Source organism: Paroedura picta, chromosome 2, assembly GCF_049243985.1.
Source record: "Paroedura picta isolate Pp20150507F chromosome 2, Ppicta_v3.0, whole genome shotgun sequence".
NCBI classification, from domain to species: Eukaryota; Metazoa; Chordata; class Lepidosauria; order Squamata; family Gekkonidae; genus Paroedura; species Paroedura picta.
In genome coordinates, this window is record NC_135370.1 from 166,200,954 (window position 1) to 166,225,728 (window position 24,775).

The window sequence follows — 24,775 nt, forward strand, 5'->3', positions numbered from 1 at the left end:
TACAGATCACCCTTGGAGTATGCAGGCTGTGTATCGCCTTGAAGGTGAGTACCAGCACCTTACACCTGATCCAGAATTTGATTGGGATCTCAGATTTATTATTATTAATGTCAATGATAATAATAATAGTAATAATAATAATATTTCTTACCTGCTGCTCCCAGCAAGCAGTTAAAACCCCACAATAAAACAATAAAAACAGTTTCTCACCCCAGATGGTGAACCCTAAAACCTCACCTTGCTTTCCCCACAACCACGTAGCCGCTGTGGAAAATAGCATTTTAAAAACCTGCAGGGGGCTGATTTGGCTTGCAGCTACAGTTTGGGGGGAGGGAAGGCTCCATCCTTCCTTCCAGACCATTTTCCAAAGCTGAAATAGGGGAAGTTATTTGCCCCGTTTGGAAACGCATGTGCCCAGGACAGACACCTGTTAGGAAATGACCCCCTACTTTGCTCCCGAGACTCTCTGATTCCATCCTACAGCCCTATCAATGTTATCTGCAAATTATTAGCTTTCTGATTTTATTCAGAAAGGACATGTTAAAGGGTCCTTCAGAGGCCACTTCCGATCCCTGCTGGTGAGATCAGTCCATGTTTTTTAAAAATGTCATCATGTTTCCTTCTAAGGTTTGGGATGCTGTAGACCGAGGCTGTTGCTTAAAGACCTATTCTTGCCACTCTTGTGCTGTTCGAGATGCCCGGTGGTCCCCTTCCGGAAGCGGCATCCTCAGCGGGGGCTTCGATTCAATGCTTCATTTGACAGATGTTGAGACAGGTAAGAGTCATAGCCGTTATGTACATTTGCTTGAATGTGGGAAGAAAGAGAAATGGGAAATTTCCATACTAATGGGGGTATTTGACAGATATCTAGGACCTCCTTTCCTTTGCATTACATCAAGATAGCGGTGGGGAAAGATGAACATTTAATCTTAAAAGTTGTTGCATCGGAAGGACTCCAACCTTCCTTGGTAACATGCTAGCTTTCCCAGGGCAGGGAGGTTTTGATGTGGAAGTAACTTCAAACATGCACACCCCTACTTGAGAATTTGAGTGGCGGTACTTTACGAGCTCCACGTGGAACTGCTCCTTCATACAATCAGCACCTCCAGGTGTTTCCGACCCTCCTCATTGGCTTGCCAGAGCCTTCCTACGGGGGCCATTGGCTGACAAAACTGTCCCTCAAACTGAATAAATTTAAAGTACATTTGACTTGAACATTGAGTCCCACGGAAATCGATAGGGCCGGTTTCCAAGCAATGTGATTCAGGGCTGACATGTTAGTATTTAATTGTGCCTGGCGTCTTCTTTGAGCTTTGAATCAAAATGCTCTTCTTTCTTTCTTTCTTTCTTTCTTTCTTTCTTTCTTTCTTTCTTTCTTTCTTTCTTTCTTTCTTTCTTTCTTTCTTTCTCTCTCTCTCTCTCTCTCTCTCTCTCTCTCTCTCTCTCTCTCTCTCTCTCTCTCTTTCTTTCTTTCTTTCTTTCTTTCTTTCTTTCTTTCTTTCTTTCTTTCTTTCTTTCTTTCTTTCTTTCTTTCTTTCTTTCTTTCTTTCTTTCTTTCTTTCTTTCTTTCTTTCTTTCTTTCTTTCTTTCTTTCTTTCTTTCTGAACAGACCAAATAAGCTTTTTTCCCACCCACCTCTGTTGAAAATCGTAACAAAAATTGTTATTTACCTCTGGGTGCATCTGTACAATTGATCTCTGATGAAGACTTGTTAAATCAAAATGTGTTAGATCAGTGGTTCTCAACCTGGGTGTCGGGACCCCTTTGGGGGTTGAATGACCCTTTCACAGGGGTCATGGCAGGGTGAGCAGCTTGGCGGGGTAGATCAAGACAGAGCGTTCGTCTGTCTGGAGCAGCAGAAAACAGCGAGATTGGCATGGTGGGACAAGAGGCAGAACTGAACTGAGAAACCCCGGGGGGGAAAAACAATTTATATACAATCATGCACAATGGATCTTCATGCCATTGGTCAGTTTCGGTTTAATTTCTGCGAAAGAACACTTGCATAATGTTATGGTTGGGGGTCACCACAACATGAGGAACTGTATTAAAGGGTCACAGCATTAGGAGGGTTGAGAACCACTGTGGTAGATCAAGGTCCAAATTTTTGGACATTATTGTTGCACGCCCTTATATGTTTTATGTGTGCCAAATAGATATTCTTTTATGGTTTTTAAACATTTGAGCTCTTAGAATAAACTGTTTCTATTTTTTCTAAAATTGATTTTGTCCCTAATCTATTTGGTTCTCATCGGTGAGGTTATGGCCAGCTTCCTCAGGCCATGTATAACTGTGGTTAAGAGTGTAAGCAGAAAGCTAGAACTCTCCAGAGGACTAGAAATACCCAAGTTGCCTTGGCCATGAACTCAAAGTGTGGCCTCACGAATAGCGCTTCTCTCCTGTCCTGATGCTCACAAATGTCAGATTAGATGGCACGTTCATGTCTGCCTCCTGTACAAGCCCGATAATGACCAAGTGATGCAGCCTTTTAAGTCATCCAGTTAAACTGTCAAGCACATTCCGTCTCAAAAGGTGAAGGTGGGTAACAGATGTCGGTGGTGGAAAGAGCTGTTGAGTGGCAGCCAAGTTACAGTGACCCTCTAAAGTTTTCAAGGCAAGAGAGGCCATTTGCCTTTGGCTGCCTCTGCATTGTAATTGTGGATTTTCTTGGTCTCCCATTCAAGTACTAACTAAGGCCAGCCCTGCTTAGCTTCCAAGATCTGACAAGATCATGTAGGCCTGGGCTAGCCAGGTCAAGGCAACAATCTGTTAGAGAGCACCATTCAAAAGTAAGCCTTGGCAAAACCAAGCCAAATTTGACAAATCTTATTTATTCCAAATGTGTTTAAAATGTTTTTATACCACCTTTCCACGAACTTAGGGCCGGAAAGTTGCAAACGATCAAAACCATTGAACAAGGGTTTGAACGCCTACCCAACTGTTACCACCCCATAAAAATTAAAACACATGAGCAATTCTTGCAAAGCACATAAAACAGAAAGGCAGGCCGGGGAGGAATGCCAAATGAACAATATAAGTCTTCACAGGTGGATATCCCTGGACAGGGAATTCCATAATTTTGTTGCCACAACTGAAAAAGCTCTTTTTCCGGTCACCAAGGGCTGAATCCTACCACATAACCACTCAAAAAGGAAGTATAACAGAAAGACTTTCTAATGATTCCGAAATGTGTGCAGACCTTGCTTGGGTCAGATTTTAATGAAAACACACAATGGTTGTCAACAGACCAGCAACCATGTGTTTCACTTTCGTACCTCCTCAACTCCTGTCATATCCTGATACTATCCCTGGTTTATAGCATAGGCTGCCCCTAGGCAGGGACTGGGAAATGTTCAGCTTAAAGCCAGTATATGGAGTGAGTTGTTCTAGGTGATACAGGGTTAGGGGAAGAGAAGAGGACTCTGCCTATCTGCTATTTTTGTATCATTTAGTCCCACCATTGAGATACTCAAAATTGCCGCAGGTGTTTAATAAGATGGCCTACTGAATATTTTGGCTGTGGAATCCATGGAATGTGGTAACCATTTAAAGCAGTGTAAAGCAAAGCAACCATTTTCTCCCAGGGATCTGACCTCTGTTTTATGGAGATAGCTTATAATTTCAGGAGAAATCCAAGCCTCAATTGGAGGTTGACAATCCTACATAGTGCAGCTGCTTGGCGAATATATGACTATATCTCCTACTGGTTCCAACTTTCTCCAGACCTCATTGCAAATGAGAGGCATCTCTTCTTCTTATTCATGCCCCTTGAATGTGCAAAAGGGGTATGGAAGTGGAATGAGACAATCAAGTAGAAAGCAATCCGAATTCATTTAGAACCCAGTAGAAATCTAGCCCTTTTCGTACAATTAGAGGAGGTGCCTGTTGGACTTACAGTAATCAATTCCTTCGCATTTGTCATGGCATGAGATTATTATTTTTTTTAAAGTTCCGCAGTGGCCTCAAGGGACTGCTTCGTGTTGAAAATGTACAATCCATTACATTCTTACCTTGGAACGTTAGCATTTCTCCATTGGTCAAGCTTTTTCGCTTGCTGTGTGTGAGCCTTCCAAATCTGTTTTGCTTGCTGTTGGGGGTGGGGAAGGGAATGAATGGACAGAAATGTTCTTTTTCAGATAGACCTTAATTATATCTCCAGGTCATATTTCTTTTCACATCCCCACTTCAGCGATATTTACTTGTTCTTTGCTGAAGCCCGTTCCTAGCTGGAACTAATGGCCTGAATGTCCCAGAGGTTCACAGCAGCGAGTGGTATGCTCAGTAGCTTCTGTCACCCTTGGATGTTTACAGCAATGCATGTTAATGTTGCTTTTGTGCTCAAAATCTGTGGGCTGTAACACGGTATGTTATGTAGATGAGCTCCTAGTTGCGAGCATACTGAAAGCATGTTCTGTTTTATTATATGCAAAATGAAATTTCTTGTGCCGATTAACAGGCTGATTTAAGGGCATGGCTGTCCCATCAGTTGTCAATGGGATGTAGAGCTATGCGTTCAGTGATGTTTGTATGATCCTGTGCTGCATTCACAACATTCCTCAAATTATACTGGGATCCAATCTGTTGTTGCAACTGTTTCCTTGCAATTGGTGCATGGTTTGGATCGGGCTTTCTCAATCGGGGTTTCATGAAACCCTGGGGTTTCTTGATGGAATGAGTGGGAGTTAATTAATTTTTGATATATTTTAGATTTTAAAAAATTATCAGCTTGAACCCCTACCCCCTACATGGCCAATGATGGGCCTGGAATGGGTGGGAAGGGGTAGGGTGGGGCGGGGCCCTGGGTGAGCATGTACATAGTGAAGCTTCTCAACCATATTCTGCACAGTCACACCCCGGGGTTTTTTGAAGCCTCAGGGATTTCTCAATGGTACAAAAGTTGAGAAAGGCTGCTTTGGATGGTCACTATGCCAAACTAGGCTACTCTATCATGGTCCTGCTTAATGAGGTTCAGAGCTTCTCACTGCTCAACCTTTCAGTTTCATAACTGCTTTGGAACTGCTAGGACAGAGAAGGACTTGGTGGCGAGGATGAAAAATGGGGTATGAGAGAAGAAAGTGAAGAGTTGCCTGCGGAAGTTAAGTTGTTTTGCATTCCGCTCTTTGGACACTGATCTTGCAGCCCCCAAATGACACATGGCCACACCCTGCCTTAAAATGGAAAAGACGGTGCGTTACTAATTCCCATTCTCCTGCCATTACTAATTCCCATTCCCAATTGCCTAAAATTGATAGAAGCATGCATTCATTAGACTGGGTCTCAACAAGAAAAATATTGTCATGGTTCACGGTTCAGCTCAGGTGGTCTCTCCAGTGCCTCAGCCAGGTCAATCTGGTGGTGACTCTGCTGATGACTCCGAAGCAAGTGAGGAATGCCTCAACCCGTCGTCATTGGAAATACCTGGGCTATCGACAGGTGCAGATCCTCCTCCAAGTTTGCAACCAGAGCCTTCAACAGATACGGGCACTCCCCAAGATTTACAGCCAGAGCCGTTGACAAGCAAAAACTGTTCCCAGGAATAACAACCCACCTTGGTTGTTACCTGGACACACCTGGACAAACAGCTGGCTCCTTTTACAAGACAAGAAACACCTGGATAGGGTGGGGCTCACGGTCGCCCAGCTTGCTGCCTGTGGAGGAGCAGGGAATCCCAGCTCTCCTGGTTGGAAGCTGCCACTCTTAGCCACTATACTACACTGGCTTGTCAAGAGATGAGAGGGACTTGTCTCCACTTATCTGCAGGAATGACATCTTTCTGAAACAAGGTGTTGCCTTCCTTCAAGGATGGCAGGAGGCCCCAGAAAAAACAGCCATTTTGGAGGGTGGGTTTGGAGATTGTACTGCAGTGAATATACCCCTCCCCCTTCCCCTCCCCAAAGTCCACCCTTTCCAGACTCCGCCTTCCAAATGTCCAGGGATTTCCTGACTTAGAACCTGCAACTAGGGTTGGGTCCTTCAGTGTCTCATGTGTCGGTTGGCGCCCGAAGCAGCCAGCCCGTGCCTCCCCTCCCCACCCCGCGCTGTGGCGCTGTCTGCTTCAGACACCAAAGTGCCCAACCCTACTGGCAACCTTATATGAGCTCTGAAGTGGATGGTGGGTCCTTGTTAAGGGTCCTCAGGACAAGTCCGTCTTTAGTGAAAATGGCGGCCGAAGGTCTTGTACAAAGGGGGTCTTTTTTCCTAACACCAGGTTAAAATATTTGTATTTAAATAGAGCATTAAATTCCAACTGTCAGTTGACTTTTATAGTAGATTGTGGTTTTATGCTCTTTCGGAGGTGTTTTATAGGTTTTTTCGATATTATTTATGCACCTCTAGGTGTGCTTTTTAATAGAAAAGCAGGGCAGAATAAATAACACGCATCCGGCTTCTGTTGTCCTCCCCCCACCCCCAACTTTGTGTTTCAAGCCATTGCATCAGTAACGCTTTCAGGAAAACAACAGCTTGTTACTGGAATCCAAATGGGGCTGCTCTCGCGCGTAAAAATCATGACGCCGACTGTGCAGACGAGATCTGCAAGATTGCTCCGCACCATTCAATCACCTCTGCCCATTGTTCTTCGTCAGTGTAGGGTTTATTTCATCTATGACTAACCTCATGTAGAAGGTCTCCTAACTGCACTTCTGCCAAAAAGCAACCCCCCCCCTCAAAAAAGACCCCTTGTCCTGTTCAATTACTTTTCCTGGTAGGATTGGAGGGCTGGTCCCTGCTTTTAAGTCAGGCCACCACAACACAAAGCCTGAAGACGAACTACATTCCCTGGCTATTTAAGGATTCCAAAGGAGACTCCTTCTCTTTGCATTACATTGACTGCAGAAGTCACGTGACAGGCTCAGGGGCCAGCTGGAAGAAGGCCTTTCACCCCTACAAATGTTTCCGTTTTAGGAAGGATGATGTAGTGATGTGGGTAGGAGCTCTGGGATGGGCTTGATGTAGTGGTGAAGAGTGGCAGCTTCTTATCTGGCAAACTGGATGTGATTCCTCTCTCCTCCATATGTAGCCAGCTGGGTGACCTTGAGCTAGTCACAGTCCTGTTAGAGTTGTTCGCACCGATCCATCCTGTCAGAGCTCTCTCAGCCCTTCCTACCTCACAGGGTGTCTGTTATGAGGAGAGGAAGCAAAGGCACTTGTAAGCCACTTTGCGACTCCTTCAGGTAGGGGCAAGCGGCGTATAAAAGCCAACTTTTCTTCTTCCTCTCACATGGCAGAGCCCATGGTTTTCTTAGTAGTGCAGGAAGCTGCAACTCTGCAGTAACCAAAGTGGGACGAACTGGGAACTTCTTACTACGAAGCTGCATTTGTAGTAAAGCAGGTGATACCCCCAGTTCCCAAACTTGCAGCAGGTTCTATGTTTTGTGTGTCTAAATGGCTCGGGGTCAGGGTGCTCCAGCTATGTCCAGCTAAGTTCTTCCTCGCAAGCTCTGCTCTCTGTATGGCTCCCTTGGTTACCTGGATCTGCCAGAATTACAACTGACTTCCCTACTACAGAAATCAGGAGGAAATGGCTGCTCTGGAGGGTGGACTCCACTGAGGTTCCTCCCGAAACCCTGCTTTCCCCAGGCTTCATCTCAATCTCCAGGAATTTCCCAACCATCCTTGGCAGCCCTAGCTGCCCTGGACCCTGCCTTCAGCAGGTGACATGGGGGAAACCAGGGGTGGGACTTTTACAGCAGTGGCATCATGCCTGTGGCACCCTTGTCCTTGCATCTGGGACTGGCTGGCCATGCTCTCTTTTACGCGTCAGACCAAAACATTCCTTTAAATCTAGGCTTTTAATGAAGAGGTTGGTCTTTTAACACCTATTGCATAGTTTCCTTTTCTCATAAATAGCGTTTTCTCATCAAACGAGAACTATTTTATGAGGTCATTTTCATTTTCAGGTCTTGCGTTCTTTTGCTGGGTATTTAATTCTTTGTCTTTAATTAGGGGTGCTAGCTCTGGGTTGGGAAATGCCATCCTCCAAGGCAGCCACTTTCTCCAGGGGAACTGATCTAGGTCATCTGGAGAGCCATTGAAATCGCAGGAGATATTCAGGTGCTGCCTGTATGGTAACAATCCTATCCTTAATTGTTATCAATTGATAATACAGTCTGTAGTGTTTTTTATGCTGCTGTTTGACTTGGTAAGCCATCTCAAGAGGGTTCCTGAAGAGGCAGGCTAGACATGTTCTAAATCAAGATTGCCCACCAAGCACTTGAATGCACTTTGATTCAAAGCTAAAAAAACAGGCCCTGATGGAGCAATCGGAGGGCCTGTAAAGCAGCAGTCTTCTGCCAAGCCTATGGCTGAGGCTGTGGCGGACTTATTTCATGGGACCTCTCTCCTCTCCTCTCCTCTCCTCTCCTCTCCTCTCCTCTCCTCTCCTCTCCTCTCCTCTCCTCTCCTCTCCTCTCCTCTCCTCTCCTCTCCTCTCCTCTCCTCTCCTCTCCTCTCCAGGCCAGACTGAAGATGGGGTGGGGAATGGGGCTTTCTTTGGTATTTTTTAATTTTTAGGATGTTTTTAAAACTGTTTATGAATGTTTTTATCTATTGATTTAAACTCCCTTGAGCCCACTTGCAGAGAGGGGAGGTCTGTAAATCAATCAATATTTTCAGGAAGTTTTAAATTTTAATGTTTCTGAATTATTCTATACCAGGGTTTTGTGAAATATTGGGGTTTCTTGACAGCCCTAGAAGCGTTTCCCAAATGGGTGGGAGTTAATCAATTTTAATAAATTTTTTCAAACTAGTTAAACATTTATTGGGTGATATGACCATATGTGGTCATGTTCACTCGCCCATCCCCAAAATGGCCAATGATGGGCATGGAGGGGAGGGGCCCTAGGTGGGCATATACACAGACATGCTTCTCAACCACAATCTGCATGATCATGCCACTTCTTGGGTTTCTTGAAGCTTGAAGAATGTTTCAGGGGTTTCTCAACAATAAAAGAATTGAGCAACAAAAGCCCAGACCTCTCCCAGCTTGTCAGTTTTTAAAAAAATACAAAAATTAGTCATTTTTACAGTATGTCGTAACTGCTGTTAGTTCCTAAACCTCAGCAGAATCTGGGATGTTAATGCTGTTTTAAAAATTATATTTACATGTTGCATCATTTGCATAACAGTGAACGTTTTAATTAAACTGCCAGCACTTCCTCGCAAATAAAACAATGGCACCGCACCTGCAGATTGCAAGCAAAAATCATGGTTATTTGGGTGCCAGGGGTGCCAGTTTGGTCCTATTGTTTCAACGGAAATGCCACTCCGGGATGATTTGAAGCATTTTATTTGGTGCACTGGAGATTGCCCAGCATTACATTTACATTAGAGTTCATGAATTAAATATCGTTTAAATGCATCTCCGTCATAAATATGGAGTTTAATAAGCTGTATCTAGTTTAAAGAGGGAAATGTAGGTTATTTAGGGCTTGCTGGATGATTCATCTTCTCTTCTCTCCCCTCCCCCCACCCCAGTTATAATTTATTTGCTGCTTCAAGGGTCATCTGACACTGGTGACTGTGACTTAGAAGTGCCCAAAGAAATATATTCAAAAGGTCTCCGAGTTTCGAAAAGCTCTGTGGGAGTAATTCTTGATACGTTGGATGGGAGACAGTGGCAGACAAAATGAAATGTTTCTTTTACTCCACGAGTAATTAAATTGTGGAATTCCCTGCTGGTGGATGCCATGATGGCCAGGAGCCCAGATGGGTTTAAATGAGAATTAGACACATTCTTAGAGGACAGGTCCATTGTGAGGGGCTGCCTCTCTTGAATCAGATCCCTGGGTCAAATCACCCTGCCACCTACTAGCCGCCCACCCTAGCCCTCACTCTCCAGCCTGCACTCTCGGTCCAAACTGTTGGAGAGCGCTCTGGTACATCCTCCTCACAGTTTGTCCCTTTCTCCTTTTACGGGAGATCGGCCCAGGAATCACAAGGCTTAAAGAGGTGGGGGGAACGTGGTCCTGGGCAAAAAATGCCCAGCTCTTTAATCTCATGCTCTGTGCCTGCCAAATATATATCAATATATTTTCAGAGCATTGTAGCTGACAGTACAATTGAAAAGGCTCTGAATTTGTTAGATTGCCTAGGTTAGAAAAACAGATAGGAAATCCTCCCCCAATATTGTACATTATTATTATTATTATTATTATTATTATTATTATTATTATTATTATTATTATTATTATTCCACACTTCCCCAAATGCTCAATGTGGGTAACAACATACACAATAAACAATTAAATAAGACAATATAATCATTTATCATCATAAACATTACAATCATCAATTAATTTACACTTCAGTTTAATAATGTATATAATAATATATAATAATTTTTCATTTATATCCCGCCCTTCCACGTCGCTCAGGTTGGGTAGCAGCATTACAATGACCCACTGAATTAAAAAGATTAAAACATGTACAATATAACCAGAATAACTAAAGCCCTTAACTAAGTTGCCAGGCAGAGGTCTTTTGGCATGGAGCCAATCCTCCATCTTCCGTCTTCTGTCTCTTCTCCTCTCCTTCCTCCCAGTAATGAGGCCATCTTTTCTTGGTGGGTCTCATTTTTGGCCTCGACCATAAGCCTGGTGCAAGAGCTCTGTCTTGCAGGCCCTGCGGAACGCATTCATATCCCCCGGGGCCCTGATCTCCGAGAGCTCCTTCCACCAGGCTGGAAAGATAAAATCATTCCAAAGCCACCTCCCCTCCTTTCGGGAGAGGGATGATGTGAACATGGATTAACAGTCTGCTGATAGTTGGGCTGTTGTTTTGAGCAGAGAGGCCAGAATGTCAGTGTTGTTTCTGGCCTCAGCCATTGGCCTGGCGGAACAGCTGTTTACAGTCCCTGTGGAACTGTCCAAGGTCCTGCATGGCCCTGATCTCATCAGCCAGAGCATAATACCACGACAGAGCCAGGGCTGAAAAATAAATTTTTACTTATATTCACCTCATCTATACTCCGCTGTTCTCTACAGTGGAGATCCAAAGTGGCTTACCTCTTTCCCCTTTCCTCCATTTTATCCTCACCTCAACCCTGTCGGGTAGGTTAGGCTGAAGAATGTGACTGGCCTGAGGTCTCCCAGTGAGCTTCCGTGAGAGGGTGTGGATTCGAACCTGGGTCTCCTGGTTCCTAGTCCAGTGGTCTAACCCCTCCACTCCACTGCACAATGACAACCATTTCAGACCATTTGAGCGACTGTTTCCCCCTACTTCTTGTTACTACTGCTTATGAAATCCTTTGGGAAGGAAAGTAATATTTATTGAAGTAAAGACTGTGAAGGAATCTGATGGCAATTTCTCCAGTGCTCTTCATGTGGAAAAAGCTATAAATCAAAAGCCGGGAACGTTAGGTTCATTTTAAGAACTAAACAGTTTAAATAATGCAGACACATCTCATGGAGCCGCTACCAAATAAATGGGTGTCAGGACTTCTATCCTGAGAGCCTGGGGGTCTTTTGCTAATAGCGGAGAAGGAATTAAGTTGTCAAGGGCCTAGACAAGGTGTGGGTCAGCTGGGACTTCGAACCCCCCGGGAGCTACAGGGATGTATCATAATGTTTCAGCCAAGGCCTAAAGTCCGGCCCTGAGAGTGATCCCTGAGGTGGGGGGAGGGAGGGGGTTGGATTTCTTACTATTTATTATTCCTGCCATTGGACTCTGTTAGGGTTTTAATGTTTTATCTTTGGGGATCTTTTCTGTTGTAACCCGCCTCGAGATGACTTGTTCCACAGTGGTGGGCAATAAATCGAATGATTAATTGAATGAATGAATGAATGAATGAATGAATGAATGAATGAATGAATGAATGAATGAATGAAGGTCATCTTTCTGGGCAGTCTAAACAAAGGGCTGGGAAACAGGAATGTGAGGGGAGTTGGTAGAGGTCTCAGAGCACCAAGAGAAGATCAACATGGAGAGGAGGGAAAGAGGGACTATTTAGAAGGGGGTGCTGGGTGGGGATGCCTCCATTCTTATTACTTTTAGTCTCCGAGTGAACAAGGACAGCTGAACGAGACACGCTGGGTAGCTAGAAACAGCATGGCTGGAAGAAGCGTGACAGGCGGACAGTGAACTTGAAGAACAGAAAATGAAGGAAAGCGTGAGCGGAGGTGAGTTTAAGGAAGGATGGCTCAATTAGGAAAAGGTGTATCTACGTGTGATTTTACTCCAGTGTTGAGTAAAAGTATATGTTTATGTAGAACAAAGTTGGGAGTCCAGGGCACCTTTTAAAGACCAACTAAGTTTAAGTCTAAGTAGAAGCGTCCGTGTGCCTGGGCACACAAAAGTTTCTACCCAAAATTAATTTTTGTTGCTCTTCATGGTGCTACTAGACTCCCAACTTAGTTCTGTTGCTTGAGACCCACCTGAATCTACGTGTCTCTGTGTGTCAGTGCAGGTACACGTTGTCAGAAAAGAATGGACAGGCAAGGAAGCTTTGGGTACCGGGACAGGGGGAGGGCACGTAAGTCATTAAAGGAGGGTGGGAATAGGGACTAATCCTAATTAATGAATTTGCCTCCTACAGTAGTTGGATATGGCACCATAATCTGAAGTGCCTCACCTCTTGAATATGGCCTGCCGGTGACAAAACACCTTTTCCCTAACTAACCTTGTGCTGATCTGCAGGGGGAAAGCTGTCAGTGCTAAATAAGTCTTTAGCCCGTCTTGTTGATGCTACAGCAGCTTTCACAATGAGCGGAAGTGTAAGATGTGCTGAAATAAGCAGTCAGAACTAAAGAGGGGTGTGCCTGCAAAGTGTCTCTTCAGAATTAGCGGGGCAGGCTTTCTCAACCAGGGTTTTGGGAATTCTTGACGGGATTTCTTGATGGCGCTGGAAGGGTTTTCTGAATGGATGCAAGTTAATTGATTTAATTAATGAAATGGATGCGAGTTAATTAATTAAATTTCCCATCCAGGCAAAACTGTGGCCCCCAGGCTGCTTTAGTGTCAGTCCTTGGCCTTTTATTTTATTTTATTTTATTTTATTTTATTTTATTTTATTTTATTTTATTTTATTTTATTTTATTCTATTCTATTCTATTCTATTTTATTTTATTTTATTTTATTTTATTTTATTTTATTTCTCTCTCTCTCTCTCTCTCTCTCTCTCTGTATACATATACATATACATATACATATACATATACATATACATATACATATACATATACATATACATATACATATACATATACATATACATATACATATACATACATACATACATACATACATACACACATACATACACACACACACACACACACACATACATATATCCATCCATCCATCCATCCATACATCCATCTCCATCTTCTGTCCGTCCCTCCATCCATCCATCTTTATATACCACCCCCCCTGAGGCTCAGGGCGGTTTACATAGAACGTAGAACAATACAAGGAACTTAGTTTTGCCATAATGTATAGATAACCACCACAATAATAATATTAACATTCATTAATAACTGTAGCAAAGGTAACTATAGCAATGCAAACAGGTCCAGGGGCAGAACACATGAGTGGATTTCTGGGAGGGAGGGAAGGAGGGAGGGAGGGAGCAGGGGACCCGTAGATGTTCCTGGTTTCACTCGGCCTCAACCGAATGCCTGGCGGAAGAGCTCCCTTTTGCAGGCCCCGTGGAACTGTTTTAGCTCCTTGATCTTGTGCCTGCAGATGCTCTTCTAGGTAGGACAAAGGAGGCACTGGAGACAGGGTTTGGCACAGTACTACAAAGTTTGCCACTGTCGAAAGCTGGCGAAGCACGTTTTCCCTTTTGGGAAATATTAATAACTTAATTTGGACGCTTTCTGTGCTGCTGCTAAGCAGCCTTTATGGCAGCACATGGGAGGGCATGTCTTTGTCGTGCTAATAATGGAAACCCTGGCATTAGTCTTTTTTAAAAAGTAATTTCATTACTCCAGATTAGTTTTCTGATCCTTAATCTGCGGTTTATTGCCAGTGATCTTGAGCGTTCTCCATTTGCCTTTTGGCAAGCAATAAGCGCCCTGTTTTCAGATTCGGCCCTTTTAATTTGTTTTGTCATGTTGCTGCATTCTGGGATCCGTGAATAAAATTGGAAGGGGGATATTGATGCATGAAGAAAGAGACATCCTCCTTTTTCAGGAGAGTGTATTTTTTGTAAATCTAACTTGCTTTCGTGTCAGGATTTAGACCTTGCTGCCTGCCTCACACCCTCCTTCCCCCGTACCCTAGGCTTCTCTTTTGGAAAACTTCCACTCTACTTCCACAGGCGTGGTCTTTATGGTCACAGTCTCTGCCCACAAGTTTTCCATCGTACTTCTACAGTTATCCTGCAGGTATGGATTCAAAGGACGAATAGTCCTTGGCGTCAGATCAAGATGCATAGCCGGGTTAGTCTGTGTCTAGCAGTAGAGAAAAGTAAGAGTCCAGGAGCACTCAAATGTTGTAGAATAATAATAATAAGAATTGGTTCTTATATGCCGCTTTTCCCTACCTGAAAAAGGCTCAAAGCGGCTTACAGTCGCCTTCCCATTCCTCTTTTAGCAGGGTATGAAGTTTCTATTAAGATATAGAAACCAAGCCCTATGAAGATAGGTTGAGGGACTTGGGAATGTTCAGCCTGGAGAAAAGGAGGTTGAGAGGGGACATGAGTATTTGAAAGGTTGTCATTTGGAGGAGGGCAGGATGCTGTTCCCATTGGCTGCAGAAGAAAGGACGTGCAGTAATGGGTTTAAACTACAAGTACAACGATATAGGCTAGATATCAGGAAAAAAATTTCACAGTCAGAGTAGTTCAGCAGCGGAATAGGCTGCCTAAGGAGGTGGTGAGCTCCCCCTCACTGGCAGTCTTCAAGCAAAGGTTGGATGCACACTTTTCTTGGATGCTTTAGGATGCTTTGGGCTGATCCTGCATTGAGCAGGGGGTTGGACTAGATGGCCTGTATGGCCCCTTCCAACTCTATGATTCTATGATATCTCATTAATCCTCTTACTGTGCCACACATTTTGTCAGTCTTTAAGGTGCGACTAGGCCTTGGTGTGTATGTTTCCCCCTTTGATGGGCAGTTTTAAATCAACACGTTCACACAAACACACCCTGTGAGTGTGTGTGTGTGTGGCAGCAGTCTCTAATAATGGTGCAAGAAATTACATTTTCCATGCCCCCAGCTCAGCTAGAAAAGGAACACTTATCTACCTAATATGATTTTATCTCCTGTACATTCAAGGGGCTCAGGTAGGGTTTCTAATGTCCAGGTGGGACCTAAAGATCTTCTGGAATTAGGACTAATCTCCAGGAGACAGAGATCAATTCCCTGGGAGAAAATGACTGCTCTGTAGATCTTGCCTATCCCCAAAAGCCTTGCTCCTCAGGCTCTACCCCCCCACACGGGGATTTCCCAGTAGAGAGTTGGCAACCTTATGGTTATGTACAGCCAACTTGGTTGTAGTGGTAAGAGTGACAGTTTCTAATCTGGAGAGCCAGATTTGATTCCCTGCTCCTCCACATGCAGCCTGCTGGGTGACCTGGAGCTCGTCACAGCCCTGATAGGGCTGTTCTCACAGAGCAATCCTGTCAGAGCTCTCTCCTCCTCCCCTACTACAGGGTATCTGTTGTGGGGAGAGGAAGGGAAGGCAAATGTAAACTGCTTTGGGACTCCTTCGGGCAGTGAAAAGTGGGATATAAAACCTAACTCCTCCTCCTCCTCCTCCTCCTTCCCTGGTTTTGTTCACCACCACAACATGTCTCACGGAGCGAGTGATTGGACTGGGGTTACAGAAGCTGGGTGAGAGAATATAACTTTGATCTCCCAGATCTAAGAATTTCAAGGCCGCCTTCCCTCCTCTGCTGAGAGGGGTGACGCGAATCTTAACAATCTGGTGATAGTTTGACTGATGTTTTGAGCAGAGAAGCTGGAATGTCGGTATTGTTTCTGGCCTCAGCCATAGGCCTGATGGAACTGTCCTAGGTCCTGCAGGACACTGCTCTCATTGGGTAGAGCATTCCACTAGACTAGTAGTTATTGATGGACCTCTTTGGGACCATCACTACATCCCCTGGAAGTGAATGCCACACAGGCCTACCCTTGTCCTTGACCCAGAAATTGTAGCTGGTACAGAACGCAGCTGTGAGGGTCCTCACTAGGACATCTTGGAGGACCCATATTCAGCCTATCCTGAAACTGTTACCAATTTCTTTCCGGATCAAGTTCAGGGTTTTGGTTCTGACCTTTAAGGCCTTACACGGCTTGGGTCCTACCTATCTGTGGGACCACCTGTCTGCCTATAACCCCCACAGTGTGCTCCACTCTGCAGGTATGAACCTACTGGTTGTCCCAGGCCCCTGGGAAATCTGCCTGGCCTTGACCGGGGCCAGGGCCAGAGCCTTGGCCCTAACCTGGTGGAATAAGCTCCCAAGAGAGCTTGATGGAGCTATCAAGGTTTCGCAGGGCCTGCAAGACGGAGCTGTTCCTCCAGGCGTTTGGTTGAGGCTGGGGAAAGGATGCCCAGAATCACAATTCTGTGGTCCCGCCCTATTATAGACTATAGAATCATAGAATCATAGAATCATAGAATGATAGAGTTGGAAGGGGCCATACAGGCCATCTAGTCCAACCCCCTGCTCTATGCTAAGGAAGATCTCACCACATGAGAACTGTGCTTGGCAACAGTGGCTGGAGCAGTGGAGCTATGGAGTTTCTTTTTGTACCGTGCGGCCATCTTGATCTTGTTTAATATTAGATTGTTTAACTGTAGTTGAGGATGGTTATAATTGTTGATGTATTTGGATGGCTGTTTTTATTGTTTTATTGTGAGCTGCCTCGTGCCGGCAGTTGCCAGGAGAGGCAGGATACAAATCTAAAAATGAATGAATGAATGAATGAATGAATGAATGAATGAATGAATGAATGAATGAATGAATGAATGAGTATTTCTCAAATCAGTTTTGGTAAAAAACCAGAATGCGTCGATCTTCTCAGATCTTGTTCCAGAATTGAAAGCTGTGGGGTATGCTTCCTTTGTTGCACGAGCATCCCTTCAGCATGCCGAGGTGAACAGAAAAGGGATGAGTAAAACTTATTAACTCCAGCTTTGCCGGGAACTAGGAAAAATTCCCTACCAGAGTCCCACCCCTGCAATGGATACAAAGAAAAAGAAGACTGCTCAACACAAACTCACAAGGTGTATAATCCATCAGAATGCAAAAGGCAAGGAAAATGGGCAAAAACACATTTCCCTTAGCACCTTGCAGTGAACTGTTTATTAACATCATTAATTTGATAAATGTAACGGCAACAAATGGGAGATAAAATTCAGATCCTTGTAGCTGAATTTCCTGTGGCATTAATTTACAACTCAGGAAGGGTTGTTTACAAAGACGATTGGTATTAAGCCACAGGACTCTGTGAAGATTACCGCATACAATTAAATTTAGAAAAAAGTGTATCCATGGGAACAGGCAGTGCCATTACTTGAGAGGATATGCAAATCTTTTATTTGCTTTTAGAGTGCAATCCAGTGGCCTTCCCCCACTCTAAGCAACAAAATATTGTCAAGGATGTGGACTATTGCAAACCATTGTATTGCACGTCTTCACAGGATTTTTACAAGAGAGCTCCTTTCTCTTGCACGAGGAATTGCCAAAGTCTTGGTCCTTGATGGCTGCTATGGTCAGGATTCACAGAAATGCCCGCCCCTTTCTCCTCCCCTTTACCCCTTACTCCTTTATTTATACCACTCCGCAGGAGCGGTTTAAAGATATTAAAAACTTATTTAATAGTGAAAAAATTGTGTCAACAGTGTAATAACAACAGTACCCAGTAAATAGCAATACATTTAGCCCGAGTCATTGACAAATGGGCGTGGGTTGGAATTATGAAAAGCCACCAGCGAAGCTAGCTTCTCCTCCAGCAGTCATGCCTCGCCATTTCTCAAGACCTCCCACCTCCCAACAATGCTTATCTACCTCTTAGAAGCTACACATGAAAAAATTCCTCACATTCTTTCATTCAGGCTTACAGGTTCTATCAATGCATGGGGATGTCTTCCCTTCTCTTATGTTCTCTCCCCCTTTCCCCTCCCCTAGCCATCACCTATTTTTTGAGATGGCCTTCTGGCCATCCATCTCACTCCTCCAACTTGGGTTTCCAAAGATGGTGATGAGTTAGAAATGAGGGATACTGAACTAGCCTCTAAGCCACAAAGGTTCAGCCTTACGTTTGACCTTCTCCACTTTCTTTCGCTGCATCTGTCTGTCATTGTTGTGGCCTGCAATTTCCAAATTTATACCAGCCTTTTCAAATTGTTCATAATACAAAAGGAAGTAATGGTGTAGCCCCCCACTTCTTTTATACCCACCATTGTAGCATCCAGTGTAATTTCTCTCTCTCTTCTTCCCTGAGAATTGAAATTAGATAAGTTCTCTCTCTCTTTCTCTCTCTTTCTCTCTCTCTCTCTCTCATTATAGTTATAGGCTTCCCTTCCCCAAAACATAGAGATTTAATGTATCTTCAACTATTAAAATTCTAAAATTAGAATAATTCACCCGAGCAGCCTCCTTCTCAAGGGGTGTTGGAGGAGATATAGTCCTCTAGTGGGATTGTCAAGCGTTGCAAGAACTCACAACAAGCTTCTTTAATAAAGAAAGCGTTTATTGAGAAGTTACTTCATACACCTAAGCTAAAAAAGTCAAATCTGCCTGAGGACAGATTTGCCTTCCCTTATCAAGGCAGTTCTCCCGCCTAAAACTTGAAAGTTCCCAAGGGAGGGGGAAAGGAGGCGGCAGGTGCCATAAAACACAGTGTTACAATTCGCACGTCCTTGGTCTTCTCCGGACAAGATAAGATGTTATGGTTACAAAAGGCAGACCCGGCCAAGAGGTTCAAAAGACAAATAATTCACAGCTCTCTGTGATAACAGGGTGCACAACATAGTTTCAGTTTCAAGCAAGCATGCAAGCATAATATATGGGCCTGGGGCCTGAAGAACAAAGCAAGGAAAAGGTTAAACAAATAATCATGGAGAGACTCATGCTAACTCATGGCAGGGTTCAGCAGCAGGGATTTGATTTGGGTAGATTTGGGCAGGGAGGCCAGTGGATTTTTGCTGTCCCCCATGCCTCAATGGAATGACCTTTGCTGTCTTCTGATGCTGAACTTGTTAATAAACTGACCTCACTTGCTTCCTTTTCAGAACCAAAATAGCCTGCCCTTTTAATCTAGAAGTGAAACTGATGCTACCTCTAGAAAATAGCTGCTTTTCAGGAAAATTCAGCAACCATCACATAGGTGCAAAAACATAATGGCAGAGGATTGATTGATGCTTTAGATTCTCCCCCTGCCTCCAAAAAATAAAGAACGTGATCTTGGGGACGTCCCAGAGAGTCAGCTGATATGCTGACTTCACATCCTGGTTTTCTCCCAGGTGTGACGCTATCATACCATGTGACATCATAGGTACTTACAGGAGACAGCAGTGTGGCATTTTTCATTTGGACTACTAAGAAGAATCAGGTGAACTCCAACATGAGGCTGATTGATGTGATTTCAGAAAAAGGGGGCATTGTGTGGTCCTTGCAAAACGCAGCAGGACATCAGGACTATGCATGGTCCTCTGGAATTATGGGATGATTCCACTGTTTCTTGCCATGGCCCAATATTTTGCTATATCCACTCTGTTATCTAGAACAACTGTGCATGCCACCCATTCAGAATGTTTCTCATTTGAACACAATTCTGCCTCCCACTGGTGGTAAGAGAATGTGTCTTTAACTTCCTGTTGTTCCCCCCCCCCCCACATACACACATTGATGTTTCTGTTTGCGACTGCATTTTTCCTACTGTCCCCCATCTTTCCTTCTCATGATTTGTACCCTGTACGGGCCACCAACCTCTCCTGTTCCACTCTCTGTGGCTTTCTGCGTCGACTCCTCATCTTGAGCATCTTGTCTTTCTTTCCTTCTAAAAGCACCCTTCATTCAATACACTCAAAACAGCATGGCTGGTTCCCCTTCCTCCATTTTAGGCGCACAGCAACCCTGTGAGATAGGCTTGGCTGAAAGAAAATGACTGGCCCAAGATCACCCAGTGAGCCAATTAGCGAAGTAGAGAGTTGGACCTGGATCTGTTAACCACTGTCACAATGGCTTTCCTCTTATTTATTATTTTTATTTACTATTGGACTTGTTGAAGTCCACTCTCAGGCCAGCCATCTCACAGCGGTTTACAACAGGGTAATAAAACTACAGTAAAAACACAGTAACCAGAGATACCCCCCCCCAACAACCCCCTTCTGCTCAACCAGACTAGCCTAATTCCATTCCACAAGGTGGGTGTTAAGATGTTCAGAAATGTGGAAGAGGGGCCATATAGATCTTCTATGCCCTGGTCTCAACCAAATGCTTGGGGGAAGAATTCTGTCTTGCAGGCCCGGTGGAACTGTGGTAACTCTAGCAGGGCCCTCCAGGAGAGCCACCTTGGTGTCATGGTTAGGAGTGTGGACTTCTAATCTGGTGAGCTGGGTTGGATTCCACGCTCCCCCAGAGGCAGCCAGCTGGGTGACTTTTGTTGTTGTGGGGAGAGGAAATGGAAGGCAATTGGAATCCGCTTTGAGCCTCCTTTGGGTAGAGAAAAGTGGCATATAAGAACCAAACTTCTAGGATAAGTTTCAAAATCACTGGTCTACTTTGAAAATGGAACAAAATCTAGAGTCCATTCTGGTTGTTTCATTTATCATTCTGGTTGTTTCATTTAGCATTAAAATAGACATTGTATAAATATATTAACTGATTTTGATAGCCTGGGACAGGTTCCCTCTTTTTCTGTTAGGATATTTATTTAGAACCGCCTGTTTTTTCGCGATGTGTTTTCAGATTCTGTCTGATAACCTGGCCGGAGCAAACTTAATCAAGACCTCAGGGCCCAGAGCGGTTAGAAGTAGGGCTTTGAGGCTAGTTCTGTAATAATTTTAGTAACATCTATAGCAGCCTTGGGATAGGTTTTTTTCTTTCTCTTCTTCTATTCACTACAAACCGACCCACTTGTCTATATTTGCTAGGTCTTGAAAGCCAAGCATGATTGGCCCTGAGTATTACTTGGAGGGAAGACCCTCCCAAGGAATTTCAGGGTTGCTGCACAGAGGTAGACAAGGCAAACCACCTCTATTAGTCTCTTGCCTTGAAAACCCCATGGGGGGTTGTCAGCAGTCAGCTGTGACTACCACCATCTCAGGGGAAGGAGAAACATAAGCTCTTTATCTCCTAACCATGCTTAGAAGAAATAAGGAAATTATGTTTGCGTTAGAGTGTTTAGAAATACATCCAACATTCTTCATCTAATATATGCTAAGCAAGCTCTTGAGGTGTGAGTGCACACCCATTCACTTTAAGAAATTCAGACAGGAGTATCCGGTGTATGCAAGAATCAGTACATTCTCTTATTCAGTTTGCTCCCTTCTAAATATTTGTTGGGATTTATTACTTCAACAGAATTGAACCATGTGGAACCGTAAGGTTTTAAAGAAACTAATCCTCATTCTCTCTTCTGTCTTCATTTCAGGAGCACAGGTATTTAGTGGCAGGAGTGAGTTTCGAATTGGCACCCTGAAGTTTCACCCTGCTGATCCTAATGTTTTCATTTGTGGAGGATTTAGTCCAGAAGTCAGAGCCTGGGACATGAGGATTTGCAAGGTAAAAGAAAACAAAGCTGACATTTTACTCGCTTGATAATGAAGCCGGGATAGGTAATGATGCCGTCTCGGGGAAGATAATTGGCATTTTCTGTTAAAACAGCATGGGAGAACTTGACTTCGCCAATCACGCTTGTTTTGGGTTATAAAAGTAAATAGCTGCTGTCCATATTGTACCCTCTCTGAAAGAAATGGGATCAGGAAAGGAGAAAAATTGAAGCTTCTTGAAAAAGAAAAAAAAAAGCATTTAATTCTCTGTAATATCCTCAATTAGTGTGTGTAAATTTTAGGAGGTATGTTACGTTGATCAATAGGAGCAATAAGGAACCGTAGGGTTTCAAAATTACTGTCTTTTGTCTTCTTATAAAAATGTCTTTGTGTTTTATAAGTTTGTACAAGAGATTTAATCTGGCAGCCCCTCAGGGGAAGGTGTGGACGGATGCACAAACACATGAAACTGACTTATACTGAATCAGTCCATAAAGTCAGTATTATCTACTCAGACTTTCCGCTTGACCTGAGATAGACTTGTCTCCTGAATATATGATGGAGATTTTAGGAAACATGCTTAGCAAGAGGGGTAACAAGCAAGATTTTCCACCTCTGTAAACAGGGGGGGGGGTGTTACTCTAAGGTGTTACTGGCCTTGAAACTTGTATTTTCAATATTCAATCACATAGGCAATAGCTCTTTAGTAAAGGGGCACAATTGAAGAAGTGACCTCACTAAAATTGTCAAGCGTTGACCGGTCCCTGGGGATAAAAAGGTTGGGGACCACTGCCTATGTGATATCCTGTACCTGTAATACAGGTGATGTTATATGATGTCATATCATATTAAGACTATAACTGTAACCCCTGAAGAAGAAATAGAAAGCGGGATTGAATACCTGGGACCCCGTTCTGGTTGCAAAACTATTTAAGGTAAAGGTAAAGATATCCCCTGTGCAAGCACCGAGTCATGTCTGACCCTTGGGGTGACGCCTTCCAGCGTTTTCATGGCAGACTCAATACGGGGTGGTTTGCCAGTGCCTTCCCCAGTCATTACCGTTTACCCCCCAGCAAGCTGGGTACTCATTTTACCAACCTTGGAAGGATGGAAGGCTGAGTCAACCTTGAGCCGGCTGCTGGGATTGAACTCCCAGCCTCATGGGAAAAGCTTTCAGATGGCTGCCTTACCACTCTGCGCCACAAGAGGCTCAAAGCAAACGAAACCAATAGGCAAAATGTTGTGTCTTCTTGAGATTTATTAAATGCAATCCTAAATGAGCCTCTTGTGGCGCAGAGTGGTAAGGCAGCCATCTGAAAGCTTTTCCCATGAGGCTGGGAGTTCAATCCCAGCAGCCGGCTCAAGCCTTCCATCCTTCTGAGGTCGGTAAAATGAGTAACCAGCTTGCTGGGGGGTAAGCGGTAATGACTGGGGAAGGCACTGGCAAACCACCCCATATTGAGTCTGCCATGAAAACACTAGAGGGCGTCACCCCAAGGGTCAGACATGACTCGGTGCTTGCACAGGGGATACCTTTACCTTTACCTTCGTTTGCTTTGGGTGTATTTCTACAAGAAATCACCGATGTTTCTTCATATGGACTGATGTCTGCATTCTTGCAGTTTCTGATATTTCAAGGCAGATCTGTCTTCAGGGTTCCGTTTACCTTCCTACAAAGTCTGCCCAAAGCGATACTTGCAGTTCCCCCTGTATCTCTGTTTTCTTTCCACTTGTGCATCCTTATGGCAGCATTTAAAGCTGAGATTTAAAAAAAAAAAACATTCATCCTTGTATGTCATAACTTTGATTGTCAGAACATGCTCAATTTATTCTTAACGGGGAGAGATGGCTGGGGATTGCTTCCCACTTGCATCCAATTATGACGATGACACATGGCATTTCTCTACAACCTATGCGTTTTTTTGAGAGCGCCTTCTTCTTAGTTCGTCACGAGAGACATAATTTCCAATCCTCCCTACAATGGTTGCATGTTTTCCCCCCTCTAAAATTGTACTTCCAAATCGTTCCATATCATTTAACTCAGAAGAACAGTTGATATTTGTGTGGGTGAAACAGTATCCCCCCCAGTATTCCCTTTGTTAGACACAAGATTTTGCCTGCTTCGTTTGCAAAACTAAATCTCTGTCATGAGGGGTAAATGAATGCTATGATTCTGCCACAAAGTGGGGGGGGGAGCCTAGAATGTGGATTTGATAGAGACATCAACTTCAACATCTTGCCTTTGTTTTTTAAAAAAAACAAGGAGAAGAGTTGATTTTTATATCCCACTTTTCTCTGCCCTAAGGAGTCTCAAAGTGGCTTATAATCACCTTCCCTTCCTCTTCCCACCACAGACAACCTGGGAGGTAGGTGGGGGCTTAGAGAGCTCTGACAGGACTGCTCTGTGAGAACAGCCCTATCAGTGCTGTGACTAGTCCAAGGTCACCCGGCTGGCTGCATGCGGAGTGGGGAAATGAAACTTGGCCTGCCCGATTAGAAGCTGCTGCTCCTAACCACTACACCAAACAAGGCAAGTTTCTAGTCCTTATCACTGCAAGGATATTTTGTCACATCAAAACCACAAGATGTCATAGTCCCATTGTATACGGCACTGGTCAGACCACACCTGGAGTACTGTGTGCAGTTCTGGAGGCCTCACTTCAAGAAGGACATAGATAAAATTGAAAGGGTACAGAGGAGAGCGACAAGGATGATCTGGGGCTAAGGGACCAAGCCCTATGAAGATAGGTTGAGGGACTTGGGAATGTTCAGCCCGGAGAAAAGGAGGTTGAGAGGGGACATGATAGCCATCTTTAAGTATTTGAAAGGTTGTCATTTGGAGGAGGGCAGGATGCTGTTCCCATTGGCTGCAGAGGAAAGGACACGCAGTAACGGGTTTAAACTACAATTACAACGATATAGGCTAGATATCAGGAAAAAAATTTTCACAGTCAGAGTAGTTCAGCAGTGGAATAGGCTGCCTAAGGAGGTGGTGAGTCCCCCCTCACTGGCAGTCTTCAAGCAAAGGCTGGATACACACTTTTCTTGGATACTTTAGGATGGTTAGGGCTGATCCTGCGTTGAGCAGGGGGTTGGACTAGATGGCCTGTATGGC

General features: G+C 44.2%; 1 protein-coding gene across 7 annotated transcripts in view; it reads left to right on the forward strand.

The window, feature by feature from the left end:
- WDR25 (WD repeat domain 25) overlaps positions 1-24,775 on the forward strand; it is a 131,848-nt gene that overhangs the window by 80,608 nt on the left and 26,465 nt on the right. For all 7 annotated transcript variants that reach the window (XM_077323681.1, XM_077323684.1, XM_077323680.1 and 4 more), the window contains 2 exons: positions 628-775; positions 21,543-21,673. In XM_077323681.1, coding sequence (XP_077179796.1) covers positions 628-775; positions 21,543-21,673 — 279 coding nt within the window. The remainder of the gene's footprint in view (positions 1-627; positions 776-21,542; positions 21,674-24,775) is intronic.